Source organism: Bidens hawaiensis, unplaced genomic scaffold (genome assembly GCF_021521415.1).
Source record: "Bidens hawaiensis isolate Kalapana, Puna unplaced genomic scaffold, B.hawaiensis_p1.1 tig00010780_1, whole genome shotgun sequence".
Taxonomy (NCBI): Eukaryota; Viridiplantae; Streptophyta; class Magnoliopsida; order Asterales; family Asteraceae; genus Bidens; species Bidens hawaiensis.
The window spans coordinates 219521-234188 of NW_027491828.1; the positions used below are offsets into that span (position 1 = coordinate 219521).

The 14668-nt window shown below is 33.3% G+C and overlaps 2 protein-coding genes and 1 non-coding gene across 4 annotated transcripts; 1 reads left to right on the forward strand and 2 right to left on the reverse strand.

Moving 5' to 3' along the window:
- The first annotated feature begins 399 nt into the window (after positions 1–399).
- On the forward strand, positions 400–3597 carry LOC143536326 (pentatricopeptide repeat-containing protein At1g01970-like). Of its 2 annotated transcripts, none has more exons than XM_077030345.1 (3): positions 400–809; positions 2065–2912; positions 3358–3597. In XM_077030345.1, the coding sequence occupies exons 1-2, from the start codon at positions 402–404 to the stop codon at positions 2848–2850; spliced, it is 1194 nt and encodes a 397-aa protein (XP_076886460.1). In that variant the 5' UTR covers positions 400–401; the 3' UTR covers positions 2851–2912; positions 3358–3597. The 2 variants fall into 2 exon arrangements, with proteins under 2 accessions (XP_076886460.1, XP_076886459.1); XM_077030344.1 differs by having other exon boundaries at positions 2065–2908.
- Positions 3598–3887: 290 nt separating this feature from the next.
- LOC143536284 (LOB domain-containing protein 18-like) lies at positions 3888–7413 on the reverse strand. Its single transcript, XM_077030316.1, has 2 exons — positions 7227–7413; positions 3888–4267 (listed from the first exon to the last, which is right to left on the reverse strand). The coding sequence occupies exons 1-2, from the start codon at positions 7411–7413 to the stop codon at positions 3888–3890; spliced, it is 567 nt and encodes a 188-aa protein (XP_076886431.1).
- A 3274-nt stretch (positions 7414–10687) lies between these two features.
- On the reverse strand, positions 10688–10767 carry TRNAL-UAG (transfer RNA leucine (anticodon UAG)). The gene has a single exon. It is a non-coding gene; the product is annotated as a tRNA-Leu (tRNA).
- Between the last annotated feature and the right edge of the window lie 3901 nt (positions 10768–14668).

Consider the following 14668-nt stretch of genomic DNA (forward strand, 5'->3'; position numbering starts at 1 on the left):
ACACCTCTACCTTTTGTTAGGTTATTAAATAAAAGTTCTTATTTATTTAGGGGGTGTTTGGGATTGATTATATTCATCAACTTATGACTTATTAACTTTTTAAAAAGTAGTAAGGTGTTTGAGATTGCTTATACTGTGAGACGAAAAGTTCCATAAGTTATACTTTTATAACTTATTAACTTATTGAAAAGTTATAAAGAGGTAAAATAAGGAATCCCAAACATCCCTTTTAAGAACCTTAAATAATGAACCGAACTGATACTGACCAAATACCCGCTCTAAACCCGAATTCCCAAACACCCATGTTAGTTTCATCATCCTATCATCTTTAATAAAAACTCAATATACCTTAATAAAATCATCCATATATCTTCTCCAATTTCATATTAATATTAATAATCATGTTATCTTTCACAACACCCAACCCAACCCTAATCCACAAACCACAACCCATTACTCCAATCCATCCAAAACCCAAATCACTCCAATTAATATGTTCCATTAACAACCAATTAAACCAAACCCATGAACAATTTGAACACCCAATACCCAAATTCAAGTGGCTTCAAATTGACATTAACGAAATGAACGACGCTCAACGGAACCATATATCAAGATTACCCAAGAAGCTAACCAACCGGTGCAGAGCTTTATTGAAACAATTGATTTGTTTTGAGACAAGTAGTAGTAATAGTATTAGTATAGAAATGGTGTTGTGTTCTTGGGTTAGGAGTATGAAGCCTAATCGAGCTGATTGGCTTGTTGTTTTGAAGGAATTGGAGAATGTGAACCACCCGTTGCAGTTCGAGGTATTACCCGTTTTTCGAGTAATGTAGTTAGTTGATGCATTTTGTTCGGTGTAGCAGAACTCGTGAGGTGCTAGTCAGGCTGACTAGGGACTATTCGGATTGGTATTTTATACTTAATCTTTAAAAAATGATATTATGTATATACAGAATTGAGCTTCGGGGTATTTGTTTTTCGAGTTTTGTAGTTAGTTGATGCATTTTGGAAGTGTTGTATCCATAACCGAACAAAACCGACAACCATTCGGTTATGGTTATGGTTATGGTTACGATAAGTGTGTCTTTGTTAACAGACTTTAACCAAAATCGAACTGGTTTTTGTATGTTTGTGTTTTATCAAATTTTAGATTGTTATTTTCATCTTTTGTATTGCCTTTTATAGCTTCGAGTATTTGAATTTATGCTGCAACTGTTTATAACATAGCTTGGAACTCACATGTTTTAGCTTCGAGATTTCATTATTGAGCTTAGAACACAATAACCGAACCATTTTGAACGGGAACAAATAATACATTGGAAAATTAACCGAAAGTAACCGACGGTTAACCAACCATACTATTATGGTTATGATTAAGCAATCTTTCATAAACTAAGCTTGGTTATGATTAAGCCCCCATAACCGATTACCGAACTGATTTGCACATCCCTAGTACTACCGACTGACGATTAATAGGGAATTAGGGATTGACAGCATTGGAATTTTGTATGTAATTTTCCAAAATTCTAGATGTATATACAAAGTTTTATATATACTTTTTGAAATAAGTATAGATATTTAAATACTTCAAAGATTTTAACCAAAATTTGACAAATTTTGAACAATTTGACCCGATTTTTACCGACTATCGATTATTGTCACTGATTAGCTGAAATTCATATATATTTTTTTCAAAAATTTTGTTAAAAATATTTTAAAGATTTTGACCAAAATATGACAGATTTTGAACAATTTGACCCGATTTTGACGACTACTGATTATTGTCACTAATTAGCTGAAATTCATATTTAAATTTTCAAAATAAATATAATTGTTAAAAATATATTAAAGATTTTGACCAAATATGACCGATTTTGACTGTAATTTGACCAATTTTTATTTGTTTTCATTGATTTCGACTGACTTTGACCGACTACCGATTAGCTGAAAATTAATCAGTAAATCACGGATTACGGACTAATGCCGATTTTTACAAAACTGCATTTTGGGGAGAATTTATTTGATTTCTGTTGCAAGTTTTATATATAACTTTGTTTGTAGGTGGCAGAATTTGCACTACTTGAAGAATCATTTGAACCTAATATCCGCGATTACACAAAGATAATTCACGGTTATGCTAAACAAAGTCGATTACAAGAAGCTGAAAACACACTACAAGCAATGAAGAACAGAGGATTTGAATGTGATCAAGTGACTTTGACAGCTTTGATCCACATGTACAGTAAAGCCGGTAACTTTAATCTTGCAAAAGACACGTTCGAAGAAATGAAGCTTCTCGGGCTTCCGTTAGATAACCGAGCTTACGGGTCAATGGTCATGGCGTACATACGAGCTGGAATGTTGACCGAAGCTGAAACGTTACTTAGAGAAATGGAATGTCAGCAAGTTTATGCGAAAAGTGAAGTTTATAAGGCGATGTTACGTGCGTATTCTATGCGCGGTGATAGTTTAGGAGTTCAAAGAATATTTGATGCGATTCAGATCGCGGGTATTATTCCTGATGCTAAAATATGCGCGGTTCTTATTAACGAGTATGTAACTGCGGGTCAAAGTCAAGAAGCGTGTATTGCGTTTGAGAATATGAGGAAAGCTGGGATTTTGCCTAATGATAAGTGTGTCGGTTTGATGTTGGATGTTTATGAGAAGGATAATAAGCTTAAGGAAGTGTTGGATTTTTTGATGGATTTGGAGAGAGACGGGATAATGATCGGGAAAGAAGGTTCGGAGAAGTTGGCTCGTTGGTTTAAAGAGTTGGGAGTTATTGAAGAAGTTGAGCGCGTTTTGAGAGATTATGATTCGATGGAAACGTTACAAAATGGCAAATGATTTTGAAGTTTATGATAACTTGGCAAATACTTGGAGGCGGACGGAATCGAGCATCCTTGTATGTAATCCCTCGCACTCGCTTATTAATTATTATTATTATTATTATTATTATTATTATTATTATACATTATACATTATTGCAACTAGTAACCAAGCCGAATTGGAATGGTTCGGGTTTCGTGAATTCGTAGAATTAGTAACCGGTACTGGAACCCCCTAAACGAGTATCTAGTAAACAAACCAAATTAGAACGGTTTGGGATTGGTGAATTTGGTTCTGGCCCCATGGATACGAGGACTTTCGGGTTCAGGTTACCAGTTTCTCGGGTCGGGTTTCAGGCTGCAGATAAAGGTGACATGCCTAGTCATGACATGCATGACATGAATACATGATATTGGTTAACACTATAGGTCGGCGGGTTGGATAAAAGGTCAAAATGGGCTCGGGTTGAAACTTGAAAAGGTTTTATTTTTATTATTTTCTTATTTTTTATTTTTTGCAATTTAGGATCTTGATTGGATGTCACTCAAGAAACAAGTAGCTGCAATGGTGGCTTGAAGACGTTAGCGCAGCATCGCACAGTCACCAAATGCCCGGCAGAAGAACGTGTTGTTTCCTTGAGGAAGAAACACCAAAAAAAAGTTTCTGATGTCTCAAACTTGTCAATTTTGGACAAATTGTTGTTATTAATTTCATTGTTATTGTTATTATTATCGTTAATATTATCATCCTCGTCGTCCTTGACCTCGCAGCAGTTCAAAGTGCTGTATGCATCATGTGATAAGTTTTGAAATTGTCATATGAAAACTGTGTTTGATAGTTTGATGTATTTACAATAACATTTATAATAATTGCTTAATTATATAACAAAATGCAACAGAAACATAATCACACCTTAATATATTATTTCTTTAAATATATAAATAATTAATAAGTTAATAAGAATATTTAAAAAAAAATCAGTAATCATTAATCAAGACAAATAAAACCCAGAAATAAAATAGATAAAGTCAACATATATGGTCAAATCCATCATCTTATATACTATCATGTGGTGGTAAAGTTGTAACATCTGAAGACCCTGTGTTCTGCCTTTGCAAAAGCTCTCTAGCTAGATCATGGAGATCACTAGAGCTACCACGGCCACCGTCGTGTTGAGGTGGAGTTGAAGTGTCGCTGCCGTGGCATTGAATGGGAGCCATTTGTCGTGCCGATGATTGCATGGATCGTGCAGAAGATTGCACCATTGGATCAAAAAGTACAGATAAATCGTAGTTAGCTGGTAAAGATGAGGTGATCGGGAGGTTGGTGTTGGAAAATCCGGCTGATGGAGTTGGTGGTTGAGGCTGTAGAGGTGGCGGAGGAGGCGTTGGAACCTCTAGGCTTGCTAGATGGCCTTGAAGATACGAGAGCTCAGCTTTTAAATTCACGACCAATTTAAATTAATAAAATTACCACAAACTTGTAATGAACAAACACTTGGATGTAGCTTTATTAAGGTAAATAAAAAGGTTAAAGTATGATTGATGAATTTTTCCTTTTAAGTACTTTTGTGATTTTGTTGTGGCTTCTAGCGTCTTGCTTGTTTTATATTTTAATAAAAGTTGATGTTCGAAAATATACGTAAATAAAATAGAGGTTGGATCAAATAGAAACAAGTTTTATTGTGCGAAACATATGAATTGAAGAAAATTAAGATGGACGCAATGTTATTTTCCATAATTACTCTTTATATAGCAATTATGCTACAGAAGAATGAAGTAGAGTAATAATAATTACGCTGCGTGTATTCTTGTTATAGCGCAGTAATTACGAAGACGTCAAAATGCAATTTTCTCTTCACTTTGTATTGTTTATACAAAACAAAAACAACCATACGTAGTAAAAATCCCACAAATAACAAAGTCTTTAACAAAGTATGGGGTTATTTTTTGTAGAATAAATTATGTTTATACGTTATCTCACCTCAGTATATACACACTAAAAGAACTTTATTGATAAAATAATATGTTAAAGTATTTGCTAATTTATGAAGTCCTAAAAGAGTTTAAATAGAGGAAAGTTGTTCCTTGGAAGCAATAGAAAACTAGATTAAAAGCAACGCATTTGAAATTCTCAATATGTTGATTGTACTCTTCACTCAAATCACATTCCCATCAAATTTTCTCAAAACATTTATGCATGGGGTAATTATATATGTTTCATGATAATTATTTCTTTAAAATACTTAAACTAACAATATACAATTAAGAGAGAATAGAATCGCCCAAACATATATAGTTTTGCTAAAGATATAAAATAATAAAGACAGTCTCAAGCTCAATCCGATAGCTCGATGAGATTTTATGAGGCATACATGAGCTCAGCTCAAGGAAGATTCAAATTTGATTCGAACAACTCGAGTATTCATATAAAAATTTTTGTTAACCAAATGTATGTAAAACTTATATTCTAAGTAACGTTTTCGTGTAAGTCTATAAATATTAAATGATACCATCAAATGTAAAAATGTAAGTAATATATGTGTGTGCATGTATGTGTCGACTGTCAAGTTTAATTCTTTAATTTTAAGACCCAGTAGAATTAACTTGATAAAAATCAGCTCAAACTAACTCAAGTTTGAAAAATCTTGTCGCTTAATCCTAGATATTTTTTTAGAAACTTCGTTAATTCACAACCCTAAAGATAAACATGACTTTCATAAGTCACTAATTAATATTTCTAAATAATAATTATCAACTAAATCTTCTACATCAATTTTCTTTCGTATTTCTTTTTTACCAATAGAAAGTGAATAAATATTTATTAAAAAATACAGTATTAACACCAATAAATCAACTATATGTGCATGTGTAGATAAAGCTAAAATAATAATAAATAATTAGAAGGAAAGTAGAATAATATGAAATAATAATATTTAAAAGAGTATTGACCTTAAAAGACAATACATGGGTAGCAAAAAGACCGACCATTTCCTGAGAACCAAAAACAGAAAAAGCTTCAATGTAACAAAGGAAGCATTGTAGCCCCCAATAGTTGTCATAAACCAGAACCAAACAATCAATTTATTAATGAAAAAACTAATCCCCTTTTGAAAAACTAAAGATGTTTTACAAGTAATTTTAACACTAAAATAATAAACCTTTTTCATTAGTTTTGGCAACATCACCCTTTACACTTGTTCATGTTTTCCCCATTGCACCTCTCACTTTCTTGCATAAAAATATATACATACACACATATAAGAGTGAGTTAACGTACAATAATCCTTGACGTACCTTAACGTACGCGAATCACGTTCAAAGGCAAAAACAAAACGTTCAAAGCCAAAATACAAAAACGCTCAAGCCAAAAATACAAAAACGCTCAAGAAAATCGTAAAACGCTCAAAGCGGATTTCGTGAAAAAAGGTAAAAAAAATTGATCGATTACCGATCAAAATATGTTTTTTTCGGTGAATCGATGATTAACTGGGTATGTATTGATGATTCCGAGATGTTGGGGTGCAATTTCATGGATCAATTTCGTGAAATAGGTGTTTTTGTACGTTAATTAGGTACGCTAAGGATTATTGTATTCTATGTTTTCTCCACACACGCGCGCGCACACACATATATATATATACATACATATATATATACACACACAACTAATTTATTATTTTTATACATTATTTTGTTTTAATGCATATTAGCTTAATGTAATGAATAATTAATATGCTTAGCAACTAGCCATTGTTTTAAAATCATTGTCACATTGGTTACTATTTTTTAAAGTTACCCCTTAGAAGATAAGATATTATGGGTGTATATGAAAATATGAAAGTAAAGCCTTAAACCCTTGGAATGAAAACTGTGCCTATCAAGAATATTAACTAACAACCATAATCGATATATATTGATCAAAAAAAAACATTACATTTTTTTTTTTGAAAATAAGTCAATTATAGTTAAATACACAATTCAGATATAAATATCTTTGAATTACTAGTTTTTGTTAATGATGTCAATAATCTCTACACATCACATTTTGCAACTATACCAAACTATACCAAACTGTTAAATTAAACTAAAGCCAAACCTTTAATAACAGACTGATTTAATCTGGCTTTAATTTCATCAGTTTGCATGGTTTTGGTTTACGATGATAAAAATATGTTACTAACTGATTAACCTAAAACCGTGAAAACTAAATAAAAAGTATAAGTAGCATGTAACGTAACAAATCAAACCGATCCTGTTGTTGCAAGGCAAAGAGTTGCGCAACGCAACCGTGGACAGGGTCTCGAACCCTAGCTTGAGCTTCATAACAAATGGTCACCACCGCATCAAGCCGCTTATGGACTGGGATACTTAACAAGAGCTTCGACACATTACTTGCTCCGAACACCTTATGCACCGTCGCAAAATGCACCGCCCCTTGTTCCGAATCAAAATAAGGCGCGAATATGCAACCGGCCACACACTTTCTTCTCAAGACCTTGCATGCTCCACATGGCCCACCCCCACCACTACCACCACCGCCACCGCCACCGCTGGTGATGCTACTTCCGGCACCACTCATTGTTTAGAAATATGAATGACACGTGTGGTTATTAATTAGGGTTTGATATATATAGGTGTGTTTTAATAATATAGGAAGTTTAAGAGTTAAGACTTTAAAGGCACGATAATTTGAAGAAGCAAACATCCAAATAAGATTGTTTGCGTGAAGCAAACATATGATATTAATATATGTTGCCACCTGCTTCAATTCTTTCTTTATATCCTAAACGAAACTCTCACTCTCACACATAGATACATGCACTCATGTCTATATATATGTATATGTATATGCAGGGGCGGACCCACATAGGTCCGATCGGGGTCCCGGGACACCGATGTTTTTTAAAAATTACTTAGAGACGGTATATTAAATTTTGTAAGGACCCCATAAAAATTAATACTTGGAACCCATACTATTAGGATTGAACTGGTACAGTGGAAAGTCCCTTGTTTTACTTGTGAGAGGTTGTAGGTTCAAGCCCCACCATACTCCTTTTTTGTTGTTTTTTTAATATCCTAGTCTTAGTTATTCAGTTAGGGTATTTGTGTTTTTTGTTAGTTTCTCTCATATATTCATTATCACCATGCAACATATATAATGTTAACATGGATTTTGCATATTCTTTTATTATTTACCTTGTGTATGTATATTATAATTAATCATTTATTTGTGTTAGAGTTATTTTTTCATGTTTTGGTCAATTATGTAAGACCATATATATAGATTACGTTCATGTTTTTCGGGTATGAATTAAAAGTGTATGTTTCATCTAGTTTCTAATTTAGATTCTTTCTACTTACTCGTTTCCAATGGCACCATAGTTCCGTGTTTTATTATGTTCCTCGCCTCGACCCGACCCGAATAACGACTGACCCGAAAAATTTTGTAAACCGAAAAAATTGGGACCCCATTGACAAAAAATCCTGGGTCCGCCACTGTGTATATGTATATGTATATGTATATGTATATGTATATGTATATGTATGAAGGTGTACATGTATTTGTATATATGTGACTACACTAGAGTTTCTCAATGGTATCTCTCTATATATATGATTATATGTATGTATATGTATTTCTTTGCCTTGAGGAAAAGCTGGAAAGTATATATATGTACTTTTTTTAAAAAGTTTATGTGTAATGTACGTATATTATGGTTTTTCGACTGACTAGCGATTTTTTAACGCTAACTTTGAGAATTTCATCTAGCTTACTTACAAAAAATTAATCTATACATGTTAAAATTGAAAAAAGATTTGAGTATTGGGTTCCGTACGATAATTTTAATTTTTTTAATTTAAATAACTATTAAATTAATATTGCATGGGGCATGGACACAATTACTTAAAAATCTTATAGTAGCTTTTAGTTTTCGCGGTAGTAAATATAAAGATTGGGTTCGAACTGAAATTTTGGGCTTCGAGTTATGAGATATTCAAACATCAAAAAAGCCGACCCCAATGGCGAAGCTCATGGGTTCCCTATTATCACTGGCGAAGCTTGGACTATGACGCCGGGGCTCAAAATATATACAAAATTCACATACAGGGGGCTCAAATTTTTCGACCGAAAACGACTAAATTTACACTACATATTAAAATTTTTGACCGAAACAAGTAAATTTACACTGCTGCTAAAAAATAGAGGGGCAAGTAACAGTTTGACTATACGTAATAAAAATTTCGACCGAAAACGGCTAAATTTACACTAAATATACAAAATAACCCTAAAACTATATAAAACATATAAAATAATTAAAATAATTAGGTATTAGGAGTTTACAAATTTTTAGATTATAATGATCCAAAATTTATTATATATCATATGTACTGCTTGGAAATTAGAATACTTTGTAAGTAAAAAACAAGAATAAAGAATGAAAGATCCAGGTGAAGGTTTGACTATATGTCACTATTTCTATCAACAAGCTTTTGATATGATATATATTCTGTGTGCTAAAAGTCTAGGGACTATTTAGTTAGTTTATGTATTTACTAATAATAATAATATGAAGTTGTAATTCAAACGCAATCTACTTAGCTGACTTTCGTGATTTAGTTTTATTAATTATTAATTAACTCATAAATTAATTGTCTAAATTCGATATGTTTGCTTATAACTTTAACCGACAAAAGTGTTGGAAGCCAACGATTCGGTGGTCATCAGGTTCCTGGAAACATTTCTAAACTTTAGAGGTGTACATTGTAAAACAAAAAAACGGGTTGACAAAACCAGAACTGGTCTCAACCCGAAATGTAGGGTTGAAACCGGGTTAGAAACCTCTCCTTCGAAACCAGTTTTAAACAGGTTAAAACGTAGCGAACCAATCAAAGACCGGAACAAGTATGGAACCAAACATATCATTTTCAAGTGAAACCGGCTTGGAACTAGAACATAGAAATGGTTTGGAACGAAACAAGTTTGAGGAAAAACCCCAGCTTTTTACACCTAGTACATGAAAAAAAAAGTTGTTAATTTTTATCTCTCATGGTCATCATATAAGAGTATAGTTAAATGCTATTAGAAAATAATTAGTTTTTGGGTTGTCATTTATATCTCATCTAATAAACAAGTCGTGTTCATGTAAACATATTTCACCAGTTTATTTAAATGGAATTGTTTCGGTTTTTCTGTTTAACCAATTTAATTATGCTGGTTGTGTTTAGTGTGACCAATCTTCACCCTTAATCATATCTAATATTTTTATCGATGATGGTGAGTTGATCCTTTCTATTTACACTTAGGTATTCGGTCTTAACCATATGGTTTGACCTTTTATCATATTCGTTGTTGGTTATCGCATCTTATCATTCCAAACTTGTCGCTTAGTTATGGAGGAGAGATGCTATTTACTGACTCATTCTTTTGTCAATCGGTCTTTTCACTTCGCATGGAGGGAAGGAAGGCCTTGTCCTTACCCCGTCATCAACCAGAAATTCGAGACCAAAATGATAGCCTAAGGTTGCGACTTGTGAGAACCTCCATTGCCTTTAGTGAAATTAATCTTTCGTGCAAAATAAAAAATATATATGTTGGAACTTTTTATTATCTTTACCCTTGACAAAAATAGGATTGTTCATTGGATGGGGTTTTTGACTTGCTTGGTTTCAAACCGGATAACGAGCACCTCTAAAGATACCACAAGATAACATTGAGGTACATTAAAGGAAAACATCAAACTTTTGCCTAATATATAACAATAATAATATACAAGAATAAAAATAGTTCCTCGAATTCAAGGACCATTGAAAAAACATTGTTGATGTGTTTTGTTTAAAAATAAAAAAGTTCATGACAGCTGTGGGATTTGAACCCACGCCCTTTCGGACCAGAGCCTAAATCTGGCGCCTTAGACCACTCGGCCAAACTGTCTTGATGTACCTTAAGTTTGACTAATTACTTATAACCATGAGTTAGACAATGATAACATTATCCTAATTATCTATTCACTCATATGACTTGTTATAGAAATATATTAATTGTTCAATTTGTCTCTCTTAATGGTTAAAAATAAAAATTACCTTTTGTTGTTGATGGAGAAGTGAACTTGTAACAAAGAAGCCTTTTTTCTTTTATACCAAAACTTAAGTATAATATTAACACTAACCAATTAATAAAACTTTGCAACTTTTTTAAATGTAGCATTTCTCTAACATATATAAACACTAAATGTAAAGACATTTAGTGTCTAGGTCAGCTCGGCTCGTGGCTCGACTCGTTGGCTCGGTTATATTAAACCCTAAATTTCAATATCTATATATAATAATTGCATATCAAGAAATAAATAAATAAATAAAAATTATACATATATTATGCCATTAATACCTAAAACCTTATAAAAGAATAACTAAAATAAACATATAACGTTAAAAATTCTTTAGTTTATAAATTTTATATAATGTGTATGTTAAAATTATAATATTTTTCTTTTATATATCAAAATTTGTAAAATATAAAATAAAAAAATTAAATGAGTCGGCTCGACGAGCTCGAGCTCGGCTCGAGCTTTAAACGAGCCGAGCTCGAGCTCGATATTTCAGCTTGATAAAGAAAACGAGCCGAGCTCGAGCTCGAGCACACTCTGGCTCGACTTGACTCGGCTTGTTTACATCCCTACTCAGAATCCAGCCAACCACCTCAAAGCTGCCAAACACCTTCAATATATTAAAGCTGCAACATTTCACATGCCATATGCCACAATCAAGACCCGTGAATGGTGAGTTTCATAACGGAACACAAACGGGGTTTGGAAGTTGCTCCTCTTAATCCTCCATTGGCGTGGAAGGAATAGGTCCCAATGATTGGACCTCGCCTGCCAATGGAGGATCCTAATCCATATTGTTCCTAATCCTCTGGTGGCAGGAAAGGATACACCGTTTTCCTTTTTTTTACTACCAATGCAAGGTAACTCGACAAGTTTGCTTGAGTGGCAAGCGAATTTAAATGTGTACAGGTGTTGGATTAGCATTGTTTCGGGTCAAACAACCTATTGCGGGTCAGATTTGCACTAAGGGTATTTTGGCATTTTGATAACTTTACATATCTCGAATTACCAACAATATGAAAATATATCAACCTTTTGTCGAACAAAACTACAGTCCCAAAACGAACCTTTAGCCGGATGTTACATTTTTGTAGTAAACGCCTAAACGGGTACGACATCAGTTTGGTGAACCTCATCAATGTCACCAAAGAATGTTACTTTTTACAAAATTTGATGTGGGCATTAGAAAGTCACATTTAATGTTTAATTGTGCAGCCGTAAAGCTCGAAGATACCGTAGAAAGTTGTACTTATTTGATGAATCGCCTATTTTTTTATCATTTCTTTTATCTTCTAACCAGACGTGTTACATGTACTTCTTACTTACAAAGAACTTGGTAGTTGGTAATTCATATACATTGTAAATGTTGTTATTGTGAATTGGTATATTAGTTTGTTTAATGATAAAAATTGGTATTAAAATTGGTTCATATTTTTTTTAAATTAAAAAAATTGTGAACTTTTTAAAGTTATGCACTTGGTATTAACATTGGTTCTTTAATCATGGTATAAAGCCATAAACTTGAACTTTAGTTCATTTCGTTAATTACTTTGGTATTAGTTTCAGTTTCCTCATACCCGCCGCAAAGCACGGGCTCATCAAATTGTATAGTTCTAATCACTCTTTGTTAAATAATTAAGGTTTATCACCATAACTTGCAAAAACCAATGCAAGATAAGCACAATTAGTATAGAATGCACAAGGGGTTCTCAGGTAGTGACACATGATCGTGCGTTTTAAAACAAAACGAAAAAACACTTTGCTGTTATTATACGTATTTTTGAATTATGCGAATGTATATTAGAGCATTCGCATTACACCATCTAATAAAAGCATTCATGTGTCTAATTTATCTGAGAGTGTTGTTAGCTTAGATGCCATAAGTAATATTAGATCATTCACATTCCACATACAGCTTTCGCAGAATCCAGGAACATCATAATGTATCACAATCAGCATTTTGAGCTTAACAATCCTCAAATAACAACACAGAAAACTGTACCACCTTACTAAAAAACATAAATAAGCTTGCTTTTCATAAAGCTGACAAGTTTTAGTACCCAACATTCATCAAACACACGTCATCCTCAGAAGCGGCTTCTAAACGATGGTAATCAATGCCAATGCAGGAACATAGCTTACAATAGAACATTATCTCAGCCGGGTACAAATTCCAAAATGTAGGTGTCTTCCGTGAGTGAATAATACTCATAATATTAGCCATACCTCGTAGCGTGAGGAGACCGTCTACTTCATCAAGCGCATCTGCCTCATCCAGATCTTTGATAGGAACGTACAAGTCCTTAGAGAATCGCGTGGACTCATAGCCGTCGGCAATAAGGGAGCTGGCGTTGTCCCGGCAACTTCAAAAGGTAAAATAAAATAAGATAATAATAATAATAACGAAAAATTCTTCAGAAAAAAAAAAGAAAGAAAGAAAAGGCTTACTATTTCCAGCCAGTTGGCAGATGAGAGTGCAAGTAGTGACGGAAGAAACGGATTTTTCTCTCAACAATTTCCAAATCTATGAGATCATTAGTGGTGTTCATGATATCAACTGCTTCCTTAACCAACATATACAAATGATATGGAATACGATCCGGTCTAGTCCCAAAAGAGTAATAACCGAATTCGAATGGCCCGTCAACAAGCCACCTGTAGCTAACAGCGCGCTCGTTTATTTCCTAATCAATAAGAGCAAATATATTAGAATATTAAACCACGTCTAGTGTGTGTGTGTGTGTGTATATGTGTAGTGTATGGTTGCAAAAATCGCGCCGAGTAATCCTACCTTTAGATAATGCTCCTCATCTGACATCTGTTTTGTAGTAGGTTGAGTAGACTGTGCATGTTTTTCCTAAACAATCAGATGAATTAGAATCCATTATATATAGCTTTGATCAGTCAAACAAAGTCACTAACTAAATGTGAAAACTGATTCAAATATCAAAAGACAATGTATGGTTCATGTGAAATTAAGATTCATACAATACAATACAATATAAATGCTTTTAGGTAATCCTCTATCTGAGATGACGGATTACAAGTACACGCAAGCATGATTTCCACGTGTGTCTCCAAGTCGGATGATTGTCCGACAATCGTTTGTCCATGTCAATGTGGCCTGACACGTGGAATCCTCTATTTGAGACAACATATTACATAAACTCATTTTACCAACATTTACCATCGACTTACCATCTGGAATCTCCTTTTTAACCTCATGGACACGTGTCACAATCCCAGGAATTGTCTATCTCAAATAAAGGATTGTCACCACAAAAATATATGCTTATAGTTCTCGTGAATGAATTCAGTCAATGTCATATTTGTCACCATAAGAATGTATTCATCTTTCTCGTGAATGAAACCTTTTTTAAACGAGTGAATTATATATAATGGACTTGAGGACGAACCGAAAGCTGATTATTATTATGTGATTAGTGAAAAACAACAGTACCTGTTTTAAAGACTCCTCGTATGACATAGAGGGTTGAGTAGGCGGCTTTTCCTAAACAATCAAATAAATAAGAATCCGGTTAGGGTAAAGTAACAATGTCTTTAATTTATATGCTGAGCATTGATTCATATATCATAAAATTATTATTATTATTCTTCATGTCAATATAAGATTCACACAGCACAAAGTTATCTATCTATCTATGGCCTCTATATATCAAAATGATATAATTAGCTTTGAGAAGGCTATATATGCTTCATGTAATCAAC